The 22,346-nt window shown below is 43.8% G+C and overlaps 2 protein-coding genes across 4 annotated transcripts in view; one reads left to right on the plus strand and one right to left on the minus strand.

The window, feature by feature from the left end:
* INO80 (INO80 complex ATPase subunit) overlaps positions 1-386 on the minus strand; it is a 64,664-nt gene extending 64,278 nt beyond the window's left edge. The window contains exon 1 of the mRNA XM_041395710.1: positions 251-386. The gene's annotated coding sequence lies outside the window, so the exon portion shown is untranslated. The remainder of the gene's footprint in view (positions 1-250) is intronic.
* Positions 387-16,704: 16,318 nt separating this feature from the next.
* The window catches only part of CHP1 (calcineurin like EF-hand protein 1), a 36,867-nt gene continuing 31,225 nt past the window's right edge, over positions 16,705-22,346 (plus strand). For all 3 annotated transcript variants that reach the window (XM_041397310.1, XM_041397330.1, XM_041397321.1), the window contains exon 1: positions 16,705-16,956. In XM_041397310.1, the coding sequence (XP_041253244.1) occupies positions 16,890-16,956 (67 nt within the window). In that variant the 5' untranslated portion in view covers positions 16,705-16,889. The remainder of the gene's footprint in view (positions 16,957-22,346) is intronic.

Below are 22,346 nucleotides of genomic sequence, written 5' to 3' on the forward strand. Positions count from 1 at the left end.
CCCGGCGGGGCCCGGCCGCCGCTCTAGACGGGGGCTGGGGGGAGGAACGGGCTCCACGGCCGCCGGTACCGCGAGGCGCATCCGGCGGGCAGGGCGGGGAAGGGGCCTGTCTCTTTAAGAAGAGGCCCGGCTGCTGCGGCCGCCGGTCGGCGCGGGGGGTGAAGCCGCGGCCTGCCCAGCCGGTGCCCCCACTGCCGCCTCCAGTAGCCCCGGCCCGGCGTGCCCTTGCGCAGTGGCCGCGGTGGCTCACCTGGGTAGCGGGCCCGGCGGCGACGCGGCGGCGGCGGCGGGGGGCTGGGGGTGTCTCCCGGGCTCGCTCCCCCGCTTGCTCCACCCGGCCTCTCGCCCCGCGTTGCCGGGGCTGGCGTTGCCTGTCTCCTGCCGCGGGGCGCTCCCGGCTCCTGCCTCGCCAAGATGGCGCCCGCGCTGGTGCTGAGGAGGAGGCGGCGGCTGCGGGCGCTGGGACGGCGGCGGCGGCCACTTTCGCTCACTGAGAGGAGAGGAGCAGGGACACGGGGAGCCATGGCGGGGGGGAGGAGAGGCGCCATGCCCAGGCCTGATCAATCGAACCCCGCATGCCTCTCCGCCGCTCCGGCCCCGCGGCTGGGCCCCGCCGCCCCGTCCGCGCCGCCGTGGCCGTCGCACGGACCCCAGGCCCGTACCGCGGGGCTCGGCCCCGCAGGGACCCCGCGGGGGGCCCTTCCTCATCGATGCGCTCCTGCGGCCGATTGGTCGGGTCTGGCGGTGACGGAAATTGCCGAAGGGACTCGGCCAGACGGCCGGGTGAGCCAGCGAGTCTCGCGCGAGGCGGGGCGGGGTCTCGCGATGCTGGCGCGGGGAGGCGGGTGCGTCCCGGAAGTGACGCGCGCTCGCCCTTGAGGCGGCGCGGGGGGCTCGGGTGGGCCCGGCCGCGCTCGGCGCTCGGGGCCGCTCGCTCCCGGGCCCGGGGCAGGCGGGGAGCTCGTGCCGGGCGTGTGCGCGTGTCGCGGAGGCGCCACGGCAGGCAGGCAGCCCCCGCAGGTGGCGAGAGCGGTGAGGGGCCGGCGGCGCTGGAAGCGCGGCGCTGTCAGGGTTCACACGTGCGGGCATTTGTGGGGCTCCGCGCGTTCTGCCGCTGTCGCTGGGTCATGCGCCAGGAGCTGCGTTGGAGGAGCTCTGCAGGAAATAGGCCTGAAGGTTAATTGCGAACATGTTGTGCACCGTAAACGCGGTGTGGCCATCGCCTGTTCGGCACCGCTGCCTCCCAAAACCCATTAAGCAGTACACTTAGAGTAAATCCTTAAGTGGATGATTAATCCATATCACCTACTGCACAGCGCTAAAAATCTGTATTTCATACTAAGCTAGGTCATTCCAGCGCTCAGTAGGTACCGGTGTCCTGGTTTGGGCTGGATGGAGTTAATTCCTCAGTAGCTGGGACAGTACTGAGTTTTGCATGCAGAATAAAAAAAACTGATGTCTTGAGTTTTACTAAATCGTGTTTATCCTAAGTGAAACACTTGTCCTGTCTCATCCTCTGCCACTGAGAAGGAAATCTTGAGGGTGCACAGCCAGGACAGCTGACCAGAACTGACCAGAGGGATATTCCATACCACAGGACATCATGCCCAGTATAACTGAGGGCAGCTACTTGGAAAGGGCCGAGCTGGATTCAGGAAGGGAATCTGGAATTAGCATAGGGTGAGCAATTGTATTGTTTTTCTTTCCTTTTTTGTCATTCTTATTATTTACTCTATTTTTTTTCAATTATTAAACTTTTCTTATCTTAACTACACGTTTTACTTTTGATTCTCTGCCCCATTCCACTGGGGCAGGGTGGGAGGGAGCAGCTTCATCGTCCTTAGTTGCCAGCTGAGCTTAAACCACCACACACAGTTGCTAGGATATAAAAATAAGATCATTGCTACTGCTCCAGTAAAACTTCACTGGAGTTGTCCTTAACTAGTGATGCTGGTTGTACCCCTAAGCACAGCCAGGAATTGTTGTTTAGGGGGCGTGCATGCTCTGGTTACCTGTTAGTACCACGCTCAGACAAACAGCTGGCACTGAGCAGCATCACTGCCTGATGGACCATTAAAAAATAACTCTTTAATTCTTGAAGAAAATAGTAATTTTTAATCTTGTGCATCAGTGATGACTCCATTCCATTATATTTCTTTTCTCTATGCCATTCCCAAAAGAGAACCAAAGGGAAAGCAGTACTTATATTTACCCAAGAAAATTCTGCTACTTTTTCCACACAGCAGGAATTTCCTCCAAAAGACAGACCATCGTTATTTCCATTCAACAATGGAATGTTGAATTACCTGTCATGGTAAAGCCAGGAGCTTTTGTTTGACACCTCTGCAAGGGGAATAGCCTCTTTTTTCACTTGGATGTCTCCAAACACCCAGTCTAAGCTCATCAAATCATCTGTGTCAGAAATTAAATTCATACAGTCTGCTCGAGGTCAGTTTAAGGTCCTCCCACAGATTTTACATGAATTGGATTTTCAAGCTCTGCTTTGACAAAGTACATCCTTGATTGTTGAAGTATGTGTTTTGTTTGAGACCCTCCTTCTTTTTTTTTGGGAAAGCAATCACTATAACCTCTGTAGTTTCTGTCCTTCTGAGGATTGTTTCTCTTTATTAAATTCCATGGCTGATTGGATTAAAAGACCATCCTCATTCATTCTGTAGTCTTCTATTGCTTTCTCCCTTCTCAGTTTCTGCATGTCTGCCAGCTGACACAGCTCCTCTGGCAGCTCCATGCAAGTGGGCTAATAAGGAAAAAGAAACAGAAAAGAAATCAAATCAATAATACAAACTAACACACTGTAGTTTTGTTAGACCCAGGGCCGAGCTCCCTCTGTAATCAGCCAAAGGAGCACAACAATCCTGCTGTCACATACAGCCCAGCACCTTATCTGCTGCAGCTGTACCCTAAGTGCACTGGGGATATCAACTGTGCTGCACATGGCTGTGGCAATGGCTCTGTGGTACCAAAGCTCTGCATGAGAACTGGCACCTCTTAAACGAGAGGACTCTGCACTTCTAGGAAAATGTTTGCTTCTGTACATCAACGGGTTCCCAGGCATCTGCTTCTTTGAATTTAAGTTCTAAACATGAGAACATGTCTGCATTTCCAAGTACCTAGCAACCATCAGTATGAACACAAGGAGGGTTAAACATGTAGCTCCTTTACCAGCTCTTTTCTAGTGCCAGAGCTGCAGAGAAACAAACACATTTTCCTAGGTGTCTGCATCCACAAGAACAATTACTGCTGGCAGACACTGAAAATGCACTGCCAAGCCTTTCGGGGTGGGAAGTTAGTGTTCACTCCTCCCCCTCAGCACTGAGGAAGATTATCCGTTTCTGAAAGACACGGAAGAGGGAAGCTGAGGGTTTCGATAATGAAGTCCTGAGGATCAGAGGTCACTGCTTTGCATCTGGTTTGTGGGTGAAAAGTCAGGGAGTGTCCTCCCCTTGCTTAGGAGGGAGCATCCACCACTCAGCAGACTCAGCTACCACTTGCAGATGATGACACAGGAAACCACAGGAAGTGTCAACATACCTTTCCAAAAACATCAGGATCAATGAGATGCCTTTCTTTTTATTTCCTTCCTTTTAATTATTTTCTCTATTTTCTTCTTCATCCTCTTCTGCCAGTACTACATCAACAAGAATGCTGCATTATCTCTTTTGGCTGCTGTGAACCACTGGCAACACTTTACTGTTGCTAGCAAATCAGACACAGGTACATGCAATGATGCAGAAGTCTGAAATGAAGCACTCCTGAACATGTTGAAGAACACAAGGATGATCTGACCCTAGTAGGAGCTCATTTAGTCAGAAAGTGATTCTGGTGTTTTGCCACTCCACATTTGGAGTTTACATATGTATTGCAAGCAGATTTCAAATAAAGTAGAAGAAATTTTCATTTGTGTGATCTACCCACAAGATATAGAAACAACAGAAAATTATTAACAGTGAAATGACAGTGAAAATGGCTCCTTTTGCTACCCATCCTAGATTTCTAAAGCAAACTACTTTAGAATGCAGAAAGTATGACAAGCAGATGAGATATCAAATCAGTCTTCAAAATACCATTTGAAATACCCAGGATCAAGTTAATTCCTTGGCTAATATTATGGAATAGATGGATTTACAAAAGCATTGTCTTCAGCAAGCTGAGAACCCCTTTAAAAAATTCTACAAATAGCCCGATACAAAGCAGAATTTGTACTCTCTTCCTTTTAAAAAAACTGTTCTTTTCTCTTATGCCATGCCTACTTTTGCATGCATTTCACATTGGAAATTCACATGCCAAGCACTTTTTTTTTTTTCCATGAACTAAGAACAACCTTCTTTTTTGGCAGCTTTCCTCTAAAGAGAAAAGATTTTCAAATATGGCCTCTTCTCTTATATCTGTGAAGCAACTATGACCTCTTGTGGTTATCTAATCTACTCCTAAATCCTCAATAATGGGATTTACAGCTCTGAGCCCTTAAGTAATTCGCAAAGGATCCAAGTCTGTGCTTCAGTGCTTTGTTAAACTAGGGCAAAGAAAAAGAGATTTTTTTTCATGAAGATAGAGCTGCATTCTCTTTTCCTAATAAATACTTCAAGACATTTAAAACTGCAAAAAGGAGGGCCTAAAAGGATTTAATCGTGTTAGTTCAGTCTCGTTCTTCTGAATGCGGATGTTTGACCACGCACTTTTCACCCAAATTTAATACCAACAATATCTTACACAGTTAGTGCAGGCTCTCACAAGATTATGTCATTGAGCAGACAGAAAAGGACCACACCAATACCACTGCTTGTTTGGTTTGCATGGACCTGTTCTTTCCAATAGTGCAATAAGTCAAGCTCTTTCACCAAAAATCTCATTTCCTCCACTTTGTGCTTTAAAAATTAACAAGCAATTACAGAAGTCTCCACCATCCGACCACTCCAAGGTACCTGAGCATACACTACCACTGGTTCTGTGTAACCAAAGATGAAAAACATTACTTGATTTGATTTTTCACTTTTGTTTTTTTTTTTAAGATAACTATTGTGGGAATAAACAAGGATGACCAGATAACTCATGCTTTTACAGAAATAAAAATCTGTGGTGAACAAACGTTACTCAAAACCAGACAGTGTGCGCAGACCAGCTCAGCAGTACAGTTGCTAGATCAGGAGAAAAACAGGACAAGATGTGGGGACCAAACACTCTCACCAAAAAAAAGCAACTCTGTCAGCTTCAGGTACCAGCACTTTGTGGCTGCCTGTCGCTCTTCATATCCTCACACATGTACCCTGTTGAGCCCAGTGGTTCTCAGTCTCTGAGGAGAGTGAATACAAGGTGCAGTGACTGTGCTCATGCCTTAAGAGCTGCAACTCACCATCCATGACCCTGTTGAGCCCAGTGGTTCTCAGTCTCTGCAACTCACCATCCATTGGGCAAACATGGGGTGGGTTCTGCTACTGAACTAACAGGAAATGGAGCTAGGGAGATACAGACACCAGCACTCCTGCTGCTGCACACAGGAAACAAGGCATGTAGCATAAAGCAGGATGGACAGCTGCAGAAAAGGAAGCTTCTGTAACTGGGTCCTCCAGAGTGTATCCATTAGAGCCTTAGATCCCATCACTAACCAGGGAAATAATCAAAGACATACCTACCTCTGTGCTCACAAGGTGATCTCCAGACCCGTCCAATAAGCATTTAAATAAGTTGTTAGGTCAGACATCAAGTTATCCATTAGATGAGTGATGAGTATCCATTAGAAGGTACGTAGCTTTCAGAACAAATGCTTTAAGCAGAGAAGCTAGGAAGGGTCTCAAGGACCATATGTCAGGATTCTCCTGCACATCCCAGTGCAGATGAAAGCAGTTATTGTTGTGGTTTAATCCCAGCCACAAAATAAATACCATGCAGCTGTAAGGTCACTCTCCTCAACCCAATCATGGTAGGGAGGAGAACTGGAAAGAAAAGGTAAACCTTGTGGGTTGAGATAAAAATAGTTTAATAATTGAAAAAACAAAACAGCTAATAATATAATAATGATAAGTGGGGGAAGAGAGAAATAAAATCCAAGAGAAAAAGTGATGCACAATGTGCCATCATTGAGCAGCATCAGCTCTCTTGCAGGTAACTCCTCTGGTTTAAATACTGGGCATGGCATTCTGTGGTAGGGAGTATCCCTTTGGCCAGTTTGGATCCCCTGTCCTGGCCATACTCCCACCTTTTTGTGCAGCTCCTCATGGCAGAGCATGGAAAATCAAAAAGCCCTCAGCTTAGGGTAAGCACTATTGAGTAACAACCAAATCATCAGTGTGTTGTCAACACTATTCTCGTACTGAATCCAAAAACCACAGCACTGTACCAGTTACTAAAAAGAAAATGTACTCTGTCCCAAGACAGTTATTTCAGTTGAAAAAAAATTAAGAAAACTTTTCATCATAGACTTCTGCAGTTTACAACATATTTCCTGATGCTGATCTTTATTTTCAGTGCAACTGAATGCTTTCGGTGTCTAAGGTCATCTGTGTTGGTTAGAGTACCCTAAATTTGGAAGGAGGGATTGCTTCCTTAAAAAAAAAAACAAAAAAACCAACAAACAAACAAGCAAAAAACCCAACCAACAACAACACAAACCAAAAAACAACACACACCTATTCCAGCATTTAATGCTAGATTCTCTCTCATCTATCTCTGAAACTACGTTGGATTCCTAAGAGCTGAAATAAAAGACGTAAAGGCAAAAAACCTGCCTCCCATGAAGGGAGCTAGAGAAGCAGCTAGGGATAGTAACATCACCAGCAATCCCAACTGAAACCAGAAGAACATGAAAATAATCCCCAGTTAAACAGCATGGCCATGATACCCTGGTCAAAACTGCACTGTGGAGTGGTTTACACTGGTACACTTATTGCATACACATCACATGGTCATTTTCCACTTTTAGTATTCAGGGCAATGGGATGATTTGGTCTGGTACTAAGGAAGGTATCTTGTCATTTGGCTTAGGTTTGCTGTACAGAATTCTCAAAACAAATTTTGAGAGACACTATTGGAATTCTAAAACTTACATAAAAATAAAGCTGTGTTCGAATTAGAGGTTTCACTGAGTAGCTTTTATAGCAATATCAAATAACATTTAATCCAGGCTTTTGAAAAAGATTTTAAGTCTATGAACAGGCAGCACAAACCCACTTGTATTTACTGAGGAAGTTAAAAGACCAAAATGAAGGGATAAAAAATGCTCCTGTCGCAAAGGGATTGTTCCTATTTGGTAAAAAATCTTCTCTATATAGTGAGGTCTCATTAAGTATCTAATATCCTTATTTAATAGCTTCTTTGGAAGTCTTCTCACCCTACCTCAACCCCTCCCCAGCACAAAAAAAGTAAGGCCATGTGATTAAAAATCCTAGAAAAATGATAGAATCATTGAATAATTTAGCTTGGAAAAAATCTCAGAGATCATCAAGTCCAACTGTTCAGCCATCACTGACAAGTCCACCCGAAACCACGTCCCTAAGTGCCACATCCACACATCTTTAGGGATGGTGACTACACAATTTTCCTGGACAGCCTGTTCCAGTGCCTGACCACCCTTTCAGTGAAGCAGCTTTTCCTCATATCCAATCTAAACCTCCCCTGGCACAACCTGAGTCCATTTCCTCTTGTCCTGTTGCTTGTTACCAGAGGAAAGAGACCAATCCCCACCTCACTACAACCTCACTTCAGGTACTTGTAGAGAGCAATAAAGTGCCCTCTGAGCTTCCTTTCCTTCACCCTAAACAACCCCAGCTCCCTCTGAGCAGCTCCCCAGCTGCTCCTCATAGGGCTTGTGCTCCAGACCCTTCACCAGCTCCGTTGCCTTTCTCTGGACATGCTGCAGCACCTCAATGTTGTTCTTGTAGTGAGGGGCCCAAAACTGAATGCAGGGTTTGAGGCATGACCTCACCAGTGCTGAGTACAGGGGGACAATCAATGCCCTGGTCCTGCTGGTCACCTTCTTTCTGGATTTTAGTAAGGCTTTTGATACTGCCCCTCAGAGCATCCTCCTGGACAAGTAGCCCAACTGTGGGATAAGCGGGTTCATGCTGGTCTGGGTGAAAAACTGGCTGAAGGACAGAGCTCAAAGGGTTCTAGTGAATGGAGCTACATCTATCTAGCTGGCAACTGGCACCAGTTGAAGGATACTATGGTTATTTCTTGTGGTTCAGTTCCAGAGCTGTTTTGTTCAGTATATTTATCGACAATCTGGATGCAGGAGTTGAATGCCCCATTAGGAAATTTGCCGATGGTAGTAAACTGGAAGGTGTTGCTGACTCTTGAGGGACAAGAGTCCCTTGGAGAGGGATCTACATAGATAGGAGCATTGGGCTACAATTAATGGAATGAAATTTTCCAAGTTGAAATGCCAGATTCTGCATCTAGGATGGAATAACACTGGACACAAGTATATATTGGGAGAGTGGCTGGGGAACAGCCATGCAGACAGGGATCTGACTGCCAGCAGGCTCAGTGGGAGTCAGCAGCGTGCCTTGGCATCTTGGGATGCATCAAACACAGCATCACCAGCTGCTCAGTGGAGATGAAGGTGCTGAGCTCATCTCCTGGTATCCAGTGACAGGACATGTGGGAATGGTTCCAAGCTGTACCAGGGAAGGTTTAGGCTGGGTGTTAGGAAGAATTTCTTGGCTGAGAGGGTGGTCAAACACTGGAAGAAACTTCCTAGAGAGATGGTTGATGCTCCAAGCCTAACGGTTTTTAAGAGACATTTGGACAATGTCCTTAATATCAGGCTTTAACTTGGCCAGCCATGAACTGGTCAGGCAGTTGGATTGCATGATCACTGTAGGTCCCTTCCATATGAAACAGTCTGTTTTATGAAGCTTATATTCCCCAAATCTTAGAAGTTCTTAACCCATCAAGTTCTCCCTCGCTTGTTCCCATCTGAAAGATGAACAAAACGAAGGAAAATAGACAATGATAATTTGGGCTGTTGAACTGCACAAGAATTATTTCATTCTAATAGTGATGTCCATACAAGTTCCCTTTTCCCCCATTTGACTCAGGATTCATTTTAAGCAATATGCTCTGTTGAAACTAGGTTTCAGAATTAGTCAAAAATATTAACATATCCAGAACATTTTCCCACCCAAGTTATATATAGCCTGTATTGTACAATCTTTGTGGTTCTTCAAAACCTGAATTTCAAATGAGCTATTAGGAAATTCCAGCATAAGCACTGATGCCAACTAATGCTTGCACTTGTCTCTCAAGGCAGTGTTACAAAATGTCCGTAACTACAGCAATTTAATCATTGCTTACTGCCTTGCTCTTAAAAAAGAGCCTCACAGATACATCTCAAGATGGGCAAAGGACAGCTCACAACTGAGTCTTCAGAAGGTGCCTCACTGAAGTCACCTGCTGTCTGCACTTCATGATGGCATCCCACTGGAAGGCACCTTCACCTGTAATGTGCAGACGTGGTGCAGAAGGAAGCCACAAATGGTCACTGAAAACTGCAGAACAGTTGCAGAGCATCAGCAACCTGTGATGGAAGGGATCAATATGCCATGACCAATGCCCATTAATCCAAGACAAAAGATTGTGGAGATTTGACAGTGGGGTTGCATGTTAGAAGTAAAGTATGCTGTGAGCAAATTACTCACCCTTCTGACTGCATGCACTTGCAGAGCTAGCAGTTTGACTCCTTAAAGCTGTTATGTAAAAGAGTAGATTAGGTTTTAAGAATGACTTATATAAGTTTTATGTTGTATTTGTCTATGGCTCCTTCTAGCCCAGTACTCTTAATATCAGAAGAGAGTAAACATACTTTGCCAGATGCAAGATAAGGAAAACATGGTGAATGAATAGGTAAGTTCTCAAACCTTTTGCCTACAAACTGATTTTGTCATTATGACTCATCTTTGTCAACACATAGAGCGAGAAGGAAAGCAGGCAACGGCATAGTATGGTGTTTGCTTGTTTCTCTTCCTGGTTTCATCCTTTTTGCATTGATCTATGGAATCAGATAGAGCAGTGAGTTCTTCACTTGTACATTTTATGGTTAAACCTTAACTCATAGACTCATGGACTTCTGTCTTATGGAAAGTCTCTCTCAAGCTGTCAAATTTTCTGTATTTTTTTCAGCACACACCTTTAAGAAGAAGTGCACTATTGATTTTGGTAGTACAGAGATATGCAACCCACATTTTACAAAGACAGGAGTCTCAGAGTGTGAGAAAGCAAGGTTAGGGATGTAAGCACTGACAACAGCCAGTTGCCTGCTCACTATGCAGCTCTTTAGGCTCCTAGAGCCCAAGAGGTACACAGCCCCTGCCCCCAAGGAAGACAAATGTAAAATAGCAGTATCAAACTTCCACAAACTTTATTAAAAGTTACTTCAACAGTTGATTTTTTTAAAGTAGTATAAGAACACCAGTGGGGAAGACAGTGAACATCAGAACACTGCTACACTCTAAAAGGTGTGTTAATTAAATTAGTTTATGTATTCTAAGGAATAAACTGTTGCAGACACTGGATAAAAGCAGGGATAACATTTTTCAAATTATGCAGGCAGGATTCCATGTAAACCAGAGTTCTTAATTCCACTGCAGCATTTTTAGGCAGAGTCTCACTTGTGCACCCAGCCTGTTCCCATTTTAACAACACTGAGAAGCTGTCTCTAGGAAGCGCTTCACAAAAAGCATCTGTGAGAATTTGCTCAGAAGTACCTCCCAGTTATGCTTCCAGCAGTACAGAGTAGAAGACAAGACAGCTTAATTCAGGTACACTACAGGGTACCCAAAACCAGAGTCTGTCAGGCGCTTACTTCCATCAGAAGTCGGATTCAGGCCAAGGAATCAGAGTAATTGAGTCTCTGAGCATAGAGAACTATCAGTGTGAGGAAAGCAGGCACAGCAGCTCATACCAAGACAACAGAACAATGAGTGCAATTCTGTGTACCTTGGATCCTAGTGTGGGTAGTTCTGGTTAATAATTTCCACTGTTTCTGATGCATATTCTAGCCAGTACCTTTGGGAGTGCTGGTGGGACTTTTCAGCTCTACCTTTTTCATACAGTGAAGACTTAACACTGACTGATATTTGATCTGTAATGAAATAACATAATTTTTAAGGGCAAAAGGCCAAACTAAGATTAGAAAGTAACTGAGAAAAACCTGTGCCATAGAAAGCTTACTACATAACCCAGATTAGGGATTTGAGGAGTTCCTACAGGCAGTCATATCTACAACATGAAAAGTTAATATATATGCAAGCACAAGTCAACTATGTATAACATATCCATGCCCATTATGAAGGACCACAGCCATTGTGTTACTTTCTTCTCTTCAAAAGGCTCTTAATTCTGCTGTTAGTCACATACTAAATACCACACCACCAGGGCCAGCACCAGCAAAATCAGATTTTTGTGATAACTTGGCCTGTTCCCTCATTTTCACCTCTGTTTTTACCAGCAGATGCTTCCCAGTGCTGGATGCCTGTATTTGAATCTGTTTCTACACTTGTGCAAGTGGCAGAAAAAACAAAGAACATAATGCACAAGCTGACCTGGCTCCTGCTTAAGTCACAGTAGACTCAGGTTGTTCCAATTTGATAAAGAACAGCTAACACATCTTTAAAAAAAACAAGCACATTAAATCTGCTGCTATTATTGGGTAGTACTACCTTTTAAAATGGGTCTACACAAGATTCTATCAGCCCTGCCTACAGTTTCTTTCTAGCTAGAACAAAGCCACAGCATTCACATGGTTCAACAACCGTCACATTTTTGTAATGCTGACCTTCTCTGAGAGAATGCCCTGAAGTTTCTCTTGGTTAAATTTTTGTTCCCAACCAGAATACCTTTGAAGGGTACCTGTGTATCCAAGACACTGAAGGACACTGTACTGGTGAAAGAGACAGTCTGAGACACAGCAGCAGCCATGCATGATGTGAAGCATGAACTGTCTGATTTAAATGCCTACAGTCTAGAGCATGACCCCAACTCTGTTATTTGACAAAGAAAAACCTGTCTGTTTAAAAGTGAACTGCAGCACTACTCTTTTTCATTATGATGCACAATGAAACAAAAAGGTTTCAGCTTTAAATATTATGTGCACTAAAAACAGAGCGCACCCTAATTTCCAGGCTTGGCTAGGGAAGGGAAAAGATTGCTGCAAAGACAAAACTAACAGACAGATCACATCAACCCTTGCTCTTTATTTTGTTTTTTTTACTCCTATACTTTGGAATTTGAACTGTTAAATATAAAAGTGAACAGACAGTGAAATAGCTGAGACATTTAGACACTTAGCATCTCAGCTGTGGAGAATATGCAAACAGCAGACTACCGTAAAATGATCAAAGTATATATTTTATATGAAAGGAGATGTGGATTTCCTCTCTCTGGAATTGCTCAAGGCTAGAGCCTAACAGGTACACAACCTCTACTTGGGGGTACACAACCAAAGCTGCTGGGTGGAGCTCTAAGCAATCCGGGCTAATACAAGGCGTCTCTAAAACCAGATAATCTTTAAGGTCCCTTCTAACCCAAACCATTCTATGATTCTATTTTCTCTCCCACTGCCCAGGTAAATGCAACTACCTGCTCTTTAGCCTATACAGGCTTTGCACTCTTGTCCCCATTCTCTGGGAACAGAAGGAGCTGATTTCAGATCTGTGCCTGTATAAGCATACTTATATAAGCATATAATATAATATAAGCATAATTAATATAAGCATATTGTCAGAGCAGGGACCACACAACCAGATCAGCCCCCGACAGCCAGCACAAACCCAAAGGGCAATAGCTGTTGCAGCACACGCCACAGCTGAGACAGCCACAATACACAAAGTATCACCACACAATTTCAGAAGGCTTGAAGCTTTCCCCCACACAGAGTATCACCACAGCACATCAGAATGCTTCAAGCACCTGCCTGTACAGAGTAACATCCTATCACTTCAGAAGGCTGCAAGATCTGCCTATCTTCTTTCGCCCAGCCCTTTATACCCCTCATGTTGATGCACTGCACCTGTGTGCCCTCTGCTCCCTTTGGTGGTTGGTCAGTGCCCCTGGGCACTCCATGGCTCATTGCTGGAAGTGCTGCTCACAGCTCTGCCCACTGGGAATGAGGCTCGGCTGCAGCCCCACCCCAATTACCACGAACTGTGTCCCTACAAATAGACTTTCTGAGCTTTGAGTTATCTATCATGCCATGTGCATTTCAGGAATAAGTAAAAGATTAAAATAGTCACCAAGAGGAATGCTCACTGGCTGAAGCACTTTGATTTCACCAGAAGATCAGTTGTGCTGCTCAGCCACTTTTACAGTTGGTAAGAGCTACAGGATAAACATTTTGGAAAGCAGGCCAGTTTCCTTCCGATGTCTGCAGATAAAAAGCTCTATACCTACCTTTCTGTTAGCATTGTTCTCTTAGAATACATCCTGTTCTGATACAGACAAACCAAGAGATAACAATCTCTGGGAAAAATATTGTCTGACAAAGACTAAGTACATTGCTTGGCTAATATCCACATTACCTCAGAGGGAATATTTTGAGTTATCTGAAGCCCTGAGGTGGTTCTCTAAGGAAACACAGGGAGAACTCCATGGGCCACAGTCTGCTTGGTTCTGTGTCTTCTTGTTTGTTCACTTCAACAGCTTAAAGTGCACCTGAGCAAGCAAGACAACCAAACCTAATACAGAATTCAAAACATTATTAAAATGTCCATGCTGGTGCAATGTGAAAGAGAAATATTTCATGCAATGCCCTCTGCCTCTCTTCAGAAAATGAACTACATTTGAAGCATATGAAGCAACTCCTTAATTCAGTGTGCATGGTTCTTACAGAAGATCCTGAAGCTAGCCAACAATAAGCTTATTTTCCACAAAAAAACCCTTATCTCAGATAAAATGTCACATTTATTCTGAAAATATAAGGTGGAAGCAGAACCTGAATAGATGTTCACTGCAAAGATCAGCAACAGTCTTAAGGTAAACTGCAGTTCAAGGTACAAAGAGTGAAGTACCTGACCGGATCCCAAGATCGACGCAAATCAAATATCTGTCTGTAAGTCTTGACCCTGAATCAATAATATTCGATCCATTAGTTAGGTAGTGTAATTGGAGGACAATTATACAAGCTCACCAATATGAAAAAAACAGTTGCATCACTGAAACTTTACTGTAGTCAAATAGAAGTTACTAAAATCATAAAAAATTGTAACATCACAGGACCATAAAAATAAATAAAATATTTGAATAAAATATTCAAATGTGGTCTTGTGAGGAGACTTAAAGTAAAACCATCTTGGAACATGGGTCTGCAGGAGGGAATTTGAAATATATTTTTACTAGTTTTCCGAAGGCACGCTTACAAATGTTTTGAGAGCATCTATATAACTCTAACTTCCCTGTGCAATTGTTCTGGAACTGTTTCACCACAGGTGAAATGCTCATAGGAAATTCTCCCTGAAATCACAAGCTGACAAGGAAACAAACCAAGGAAATTCTTCTACCTAGCAACAGTACTGGGAAACAAGAAACAAAAAACAAAATCAAAACCAACAAACCAACCAAAACAAACAAACAAACAAAAATAAAAAAGAGAGGGAAAAATGTGAGAGAGAAGAATTGTAAACAATACTTCGGAGGAACCTTTTACCTTGGAAGAAGCTTTATACCCACCACTTTGTTCACTTTTTCAGAGCTGAGGAAAACAAACTTGGCACAACTGAGTTTGAAAATCAGAATTATAGTCAATGTGAGCTGTAGTTCCCCCAGCAAGTACCTCCCATCCCTTCTCCTCCTGTGAAAGGAACGAAACATTTCAATATACTCAAAAAGCATTGCTGTTCCCTTCCCTGAATCTGGTTAATTCAATGACAGAAACAATTTATATTTTAGTGCTGAAAAACAATGTTTGGACACTTGTTAAGGACTAGTTAAGTCTAATGACTTAAGCATCCCATCAGAAACAAAGTCAGCATTGAACTACAACTAGTTAATTTACAGACTATTACACATAGAATAAAGCAAGCACAAAAAAAAAAAAAAAAAAAAAAAAAAGGCAGAATAAAGTAAGTAATCAGTTGGTAAGTCCAGTAAATGCCTTCTAGCTAGTTGCCCCTCAGCACTTTGCTCCTATCCCTGAAGAAAGCAGATGCCAAGAGAAATGCACAGGACCTTTATACATTAGAAATGTTTTCCTTAAATACTCCCATATTTATGCCATTAGTGAAGGAGGCTTAGATCATATAAACAGATCATTTAGTAGAGACGCTTTTGCCTGTGTGAATAAAAGTAAGACCAATTTAACATGAACTTTAAGCATTTTAACTTCCCAGCACAGTCCCTCAGGGAAAGTCTCACACATGTACAACAACATATACAATGAACTTGCTTTCAGGTTGTAAACAGGGCACTCTTATCTCAACTGAATACCTTTGGAGGAGTTACTTTCATTAGCAGTCTCATTGGACATTAACCATTGTTATTTAACCAGTAAGCTTTAATGCAATACAGTCCTAGGACTTTCCCAAAACAAGTTGTTATTATTATTATTTCACTTATAGATAATTGGGGAACAAAAGCTGTCTGGTTTATACACCATTCTAATTCCTACCGATTTTAGGAGAAAAAATGAAACTGAATAATTCAGATATGATCCAAAAAGGATTTAAAATGCTGAACTATTGGTGGGCATGACCCCCCTGCCCCAAAATGCAGTAAGCAAAGCCTCACCATTGATTATTCCATGACCAAAAATTATCCTTAATCCTAGAGTGCTTCTGCCAGTTTCCAAATTCTTCTCTGACATGAAGGAGGGGAAAAAAATACAGACATACATCAGGTTCCACTCTTTGGGGTAAAAGCTTATCATTACCCCTGACCTGCTGGAAAGCAGCTCTGCAGAGAAAGACCTCGGGGTCCTGGTGGACAACAAGCCACGAGCCAGCAGTGCCCTTGTGGCCAAGAAGGCCAATGGTGTCCTGTGCACTAGGAAGAGCACTGCCAGCAGATCGAGGGGGTTGATTCTGCTCCTCTGCTCAGCCCTGGTGAGACTGCATCAGAAGTGGTGTGTTCAGTTCTTGGTTCCTCAGTACAATAGAGACATGGAGCTCCTGGAGCAACCAGTGGAGTGCAATAAGGATGAATGGTCAACTGGAGGATAGGCTGAGGGAGCTGAGCCTGTTTGGCCTTGAGAAGAGATGACTGAGAGTGGATTTCTTCAGATGTCTATCAGTATCTGAAGGGAAGGTGTCAGATGGAGCCAGGCCCTCCTCAGTGGAGCTAAGCAACAGGACAAGGGGCAACGGGCAGAAATGGATACACAGAAGTTCCACCTGAACATGAGGGGAAACTCTATTGTGTGGGTGACCATGCACTGGAACAGGTTGCCCAGAGAGGTTGTGGAGTCTCCCTCACTGGAGACACTCAAGAATCATCTGGATGGGATCCTGTGCCAGGTGCCGCTTGAGCAGGGAGCTTGGACCAGTTGACCCACTGCAGTCCCTTCCAACCTCACCCGTTCCGTGATTCCGCGATTTGCAAAACAAAGCAAGACCGCAGGACCGGGAGCCGCTATCAGCCTGGGAGAGCAAGAACAACGCAGTTTCTTCAGGCGGCCGCTCTCCCGCTGCGCCCAGCAGCTTTCCACACGCGTGCGCGCGGGGTTCGTGGGCGGCCGCCGGGTGAGGGCCGGGCGGGGCGGGCCGGGCGGAGGCGGCGGGCGGGGCCGCGGCCGTCGGTGCGCGCTCGCCTTCCGCCTCGGAGCAGCGGGGCGGCCGCGGTCAGGCCTGTGCCGGGGCGGCTGTGGCACCGCCGTCGCTGCTCTTCGGCTGCGTAACTCTTCCCCCGGCCCCTCCCTTCCCTTCCCCTCGGGTCCAGCGGCGGCGATGGGTTCCCGGGCGTCCACTCTGCTGCGGGACGAGGAGATCGAGGAGATCAAGAAGGAGACGGGCTGTGAGTGCGGGGGCCTGAGTGCGGCGGGGCGGGAAGGGGCGGGAAGGGAAGTCCGCGGGGTCCGCGGCCGGAGCGGGGCCGCTCGCAGTCCCTGGGGCCGGGCAGGCCCCGGCCGGCGCCGCCGCGGCGTTCGCGTCCGGGCAGTGCCCGGTCCCAGGCACCCGCAGCCCCCGGGGCCGGGCATGTCTGGCAGGCCAGCGGAAAGCTGGGAAGCGCCTCTCGGTTCCCCCCCACCGCTGCCGGTAGCAGCAGCGAGATCCCAGTGGGACAGACGGGCGGCAGTGCTCTTGGTGTGTGCTGTATTGTGTTCGGTCAGAGATAACTCCGTGGGTTTTGAAGAGTTGTCTGTCTCGATGCCTGGTGCTGGAGTTTCTCTCAGTTTTTAACCCAAAGAAGCTGTCGTTGGGTAGTAATTTTTTTTCCCCAAGCGTTATTTGTTTCATGGGCTAGTGCTAAAGTTGCCATAAGGGTATTCAGAGTGAATGCTGAGTGGCATTTAAACCATAAAAGAAGTAATGTAACTCATAAGAGATAAGTGTTATTAACTAAAAATAAGTGAAAATTCCTGTACTAGTCAGCAACTGGGAGACTGGACTCTAATATTTAGGTACTTTACCCTACAGTATTTGATCGAGTTGTTCTGCATAAACATGAAGTAGCTTAGAGAAGGTGAAACTCCAGTGTTGTTAATTTGCCTGACAGAATGATTGTGTGAGAGTTCCAGAAAATGATAATAAATGATTTAGTTCCACTAAATGATAATAAATGCAGGGTGCCTTCCTGACTATCTGGGAGCAGAGGTCATAACATCATAGGTATCACTTTGCTGTTTGTTTCCCCAGGAAACTTCTCAGGTTAACATGCCTTGCCCAGCTGACAATTTTTCTTCTGAATATACTTTCTGAAAATGCTTTCTTCAGTTTTATTTCCAATACAAATGGTATCATATATTCTTCTTAAGTGTTAGTTTATTTGTGTCAGGAAAATGAGTGGCTACAGAAAAGGAGTAGAAGAAGATTAAGACAGCACTGGAGCTACTGTAGTGGCAGGCTGAGTGAGTTAACATAGTTTCCATGATCCTTTTTCCATTTGTCATGAAAACCTTCTGCAGGAAGGCTGTGATAAACAAGTAGGAATGTCAAAGTCTGTTTATCCAGCAATAACTTTCTATTGCCTTTTTAATCACAAAGATCATGGAGTAAAGGTAGCCTCCTCTCATATATAAAGATGCTTCAAAATCCAAACCCCAAATCTGGACTATTTTCCCAGAAGGTTTTACATTTTTCCTCATGCTGCTACTTGATTTATTGTCTGCGGTGTTTTATTCCTTACTTAGGTGATAGTTAAATAAATACCATTAAGATGGCTGTATAGGCATTGTAAGCAATAAATCTACTTGACTCTAGTTAGCCTCTAAATGCTTTTCTTGCATCATGAGAGGGGATCAAAGTTATGACTGTTGGGTTTCAGCTTGGTGACCTGACGTCTGTTCATTTTCCCGTGGTTTTATCTAGTAAATTTTATAATTAATACCACTTTGTTAACCAACCATTGCTAATCTCTGACTCATGCTTGCTTGTAAGTCATCACAGTGTGTCTCATTGACATTATCAATCATTTTCTTCTTCTCCCCAGTCTGTAACTGCAGTTTAGGAATGTGATTTTTCTCTGCTTTTTATGCTTCTCTAGGTAGATGGAAAATTCCACCAAGCTGTTAGCACTGTTATACACTTCATATAGGTGAAAATATTTATACAAGGTGGGGAAAAAACCCAAACAAACACTGGTTATCTGGATCAAAGTTCACAGGCAGAATGCTAAGGTAGTGTTACTGAATAGACTGCTGTGGTCTGTTGGAAGCTTGATGCTGATGGTACTTCAGCTACTGAAGAGTTTGAGAAAGGGACTTTGTAGACATGAAAAAATCTGGCAGCATTACAAGTCCATCTTGAACTGATGGTCTGATAAGTGCTCCCAAGGATTCCTTTTTGGCCTCTTTACTGTGAAATGTGTTTCCTACAGTTCATCTGGGGTTGTTGTGAGGCACTGAGTAGAACAGTTCACCAATTTGATTGGGTTCAGCTTTGGAATGAGATAATTTCTGCTCAGTTTCATGTAGCACAAAACTGAATGGCTAGTGATACTGACATGAGTGAGAAACTGTATGTTCATGTTCTTCAGCAGAACAGATGAAGAACATGTCTTTTAGGGCACTAGAAGCATAGTCTTTCAAAAGCTATGCAATGACACAATCTCTTGAATTAAATTTGCTTGGATTAAAACTATTTTTTTTTTGGTGGTAGTGAAAAGCACTTTGTAGCATAAGTTCAGACACACGTGCAGAGGTAATGCATCAGGATCTCAGCTGCAGGTGTGAAGCCTGAAGTTGACAGTCCTAAATCTCACATGATGTTGTCTGAAAATTGTTTGCTTTGCATATAAACATTTTGAGATTTGAGCATGAAAACACCTTGAAGTCATCCTAATTGCTTTGATATTTCAGTAACAGCTAAAAAAAAACAGATGAGAGACCCAAGATGTTGCTTGTCTGCATTCTGTTGCAAGCTTTTGGAAAGCTGTTGGAATGTAACAGTATTCAAACTATTTGGTTCACACCCTTTGCTTCCATGCTTTGAAGCACTCTACCTAAGGATTAATAATAAATTAATGCTCATACCTTAATATAGGAGAAAAAAAATGTTTGCATGGTAGCAGATAATAGTTTTTTCTGATGGATATTTATATATTTTTCTAAATACATAAATATATTTATATGAGTTTATGCTGCTGTTGTAGACAAGAACATGTAATTGCTAAAAACTTTACAATGACTTAAGTAAAATAGAGAGAGCTACTGTTAATTTAGAGGTCTTGACCCTAAATTTTTAGGAGAATCTTAGTGGAGTAGCAGTATAGATAAAATGGTGTTTCAGCTAATTTTGAGGCTTAACCTTAAAATTTCAGTCATAACCTTAGAAGCAGTCATAAATTGCAGATCTTAATTCTCCTGGGTATTCAGGAGAATCTTTATCTTTGTTTACAAATGCACTGAAAAATGTCCAGTGACACAGCTTTTGTGAGGGATGAGAGCCAAAGGAAATTACGACAGAGGACGGTGGTGAACCTGAATCATCCTCATTTTTCACAGAGCTATGATATGCTTTTTGTCTAGTGTGACGTTAATGAAAATATCACTTCTCCTGTCAACGGCTACGTACTATTGCTCACATACTAGCTGTTACAGCGATGTTCCAAAAATGTAGATGCTGACATCAGTTTGGGAATGGTAGCTGAGTAGAATTCTCATCACCTTCTTTGTTTACAGGGAGGAGTGGGAGTATGGAGCTTCTAATAGGAGATCTAACTCCAGCCTTCTTTTTTTCACCATCAGTTCTTGTTATGGTATCTAAAACATTAACTCAGAAATGCAGAAGGTTGAAGTCTTTAGAGTACTGGTACTTGTTTTCTATGTGTGTGTTTCTTAACTTGAAAGTGAGCAAGCTGCCCAGTCTGATTGTAGAGAGTTGCCTGAGGTGAAACTGAGCAAATTGCCCAATCCTATGCAAAGAATGCAAGTTGCTGAGGAGACTAGAAGTCTGGGGGGGGAGGCGGGGCACGTGTTTGAAAACCCAGTTCCTGGCAGGTCATGCTAAAGTGGGGAACTGTTGAACCTAAACAGATAGCCTTGAGAAAGAAAGAACAAACCTGAAAAAAGAAATTTGCCTCACTTGTCGCTGATCAAACAACTACTGTGCAACTTGCCAAGTAAGTTTGAGCAAGTAGGAGAAGCATTGTGCATGTCCTGGTGAAGGCTTTTTAAACTACTTAATCTGAAAATCACAGTAAGTCCTAGTTTAACATTGTAGACAATCACACCTTTACTGAGTACACATAAACATTGAATTCAGTCTTATTTCATGTATTTATTAACTTAGTCAGACAAGACTGAAAAGCCAAGATCTCCTGTAGGGCCTTGTCGTTTAACCTCAGCTGATAACTAAGTACCATACAGATGCTTGCTTACTCCCTGGGTGGGGGGAGAGGGGAGGTAAAATCCATGGGTTGAGATAAAAACTTTAATAGTTGAAATAAAGTAAAATATAATAATAATTTTAAAAATGTTAATAATAACAGTGATAATACTAATTGCAATGAAAGAGAAATAAAACCCAAGAAAGACCAATGAAGCACAGTACAACTGCACATTCCCTGTTGACCAATGCCCAGCTTGTCCCCAAAATGTGATTGGCCCCTCCTGGCCAATTCCCTCAGTATACACCATGATGTTCTGTGATACAGAAGATCCCTTTGGCCCGATCAGCTGTTCTGGCTGTGCTCCCTCTCAGCTTTTTGTGCACCTCCTCACTGGCAGAACCTGGGAAGCTGAGAAGCCCTTGGCTTAGGGTAAGCACTACCTAGCAACAGCCAAAACAGTGTTTTGTCATCGTTACTCTTCTGTGAAATCCAAAAACCACAGCACTGTACCAGTTACTAAGAAGAAAATGAACTTCGTCCCAGCTGAAACCAGGACAAGTGTTCTTTCAGTGTTAAAGGAATTGCTATTCTATGTAGGTTTATCCCACTCACATCATAGACTTAGATCCAGTTGTCTGATATCTTGTATTGTCTAGTACCTTGGTAATATTGACACATTTATGCTGAACTTAATACTGCCTTTGTAATTTATATTTCAAACTGCAATAAAGTTTAAAGACTTAAAGTCTGCAATAACTTTCTGCTTGCTTTGTAGCCCAACTCCTTCTCAAATTTATTTAGAAATAAGCTTTCTAATTTTTAATTCCGTGTCCTAGAAGCCTGGAAATTAATTTTGTGAGCAGTTGGCTCCTGGGTTGGGCACAAAGGGTTTCAGTGAATGGGGTAACATCGGCCCGGTGACCAGTCACTAACAGGGTTCTGCAGGGCTCTATTTCAGGTCAGGCTCCTGTTAACATCTTTGTGAAGACATACTAAGTAAGTTTGCCAGTGTCACTAAATTGGGAGGAGCTGTTGACTCCCTCGAAGGCAGAGAGATCTTAACAGAGGGCTTGGCACCACAGTATTGCTGGTTTAATGCAGGATCTAAAAAATACTATTACATTTAATAATAAATCTATCTTTGGCTCCAAGTTATGGAACAAAGCCTTCCTCATCTCTGCTCTCTGTTGAGCAACATTAGAACCTGAGGGGAAAGCATGAAGCTGTGACAGGGATATTAGGACATCGTTCTTCACTCGGAGAGTGAATGGGCACTGGAATAGGCTCCCCAGGGAAGGGGTCACAGCACCACCCTGATAAAATTCATTAAATGTTTGGACAATGCTCTCAGGCACATGGTGAGATTCTTGAGGATAGTGCTGTACAGGACCAGGAGCTCATGTTTGGACAATGCT

The sequence above is a fragment of the Onychostruthus taczanowskii genome, unplaced genomic scaffold (assembly GCF_017590055.1).
Source record: "Onychostruthus taczanowskii isolate IOZ18803 unplaced genomic scaffold, ASM1759005v1 scaffold1, whole genome shotgun sequence".
Lineage (NCBI taxonomy): Eukaryota > Metazoa > Chordata > Aves > Passeriformes > Passeridae > Onychostruthus > Onychostruthus taczanowskii.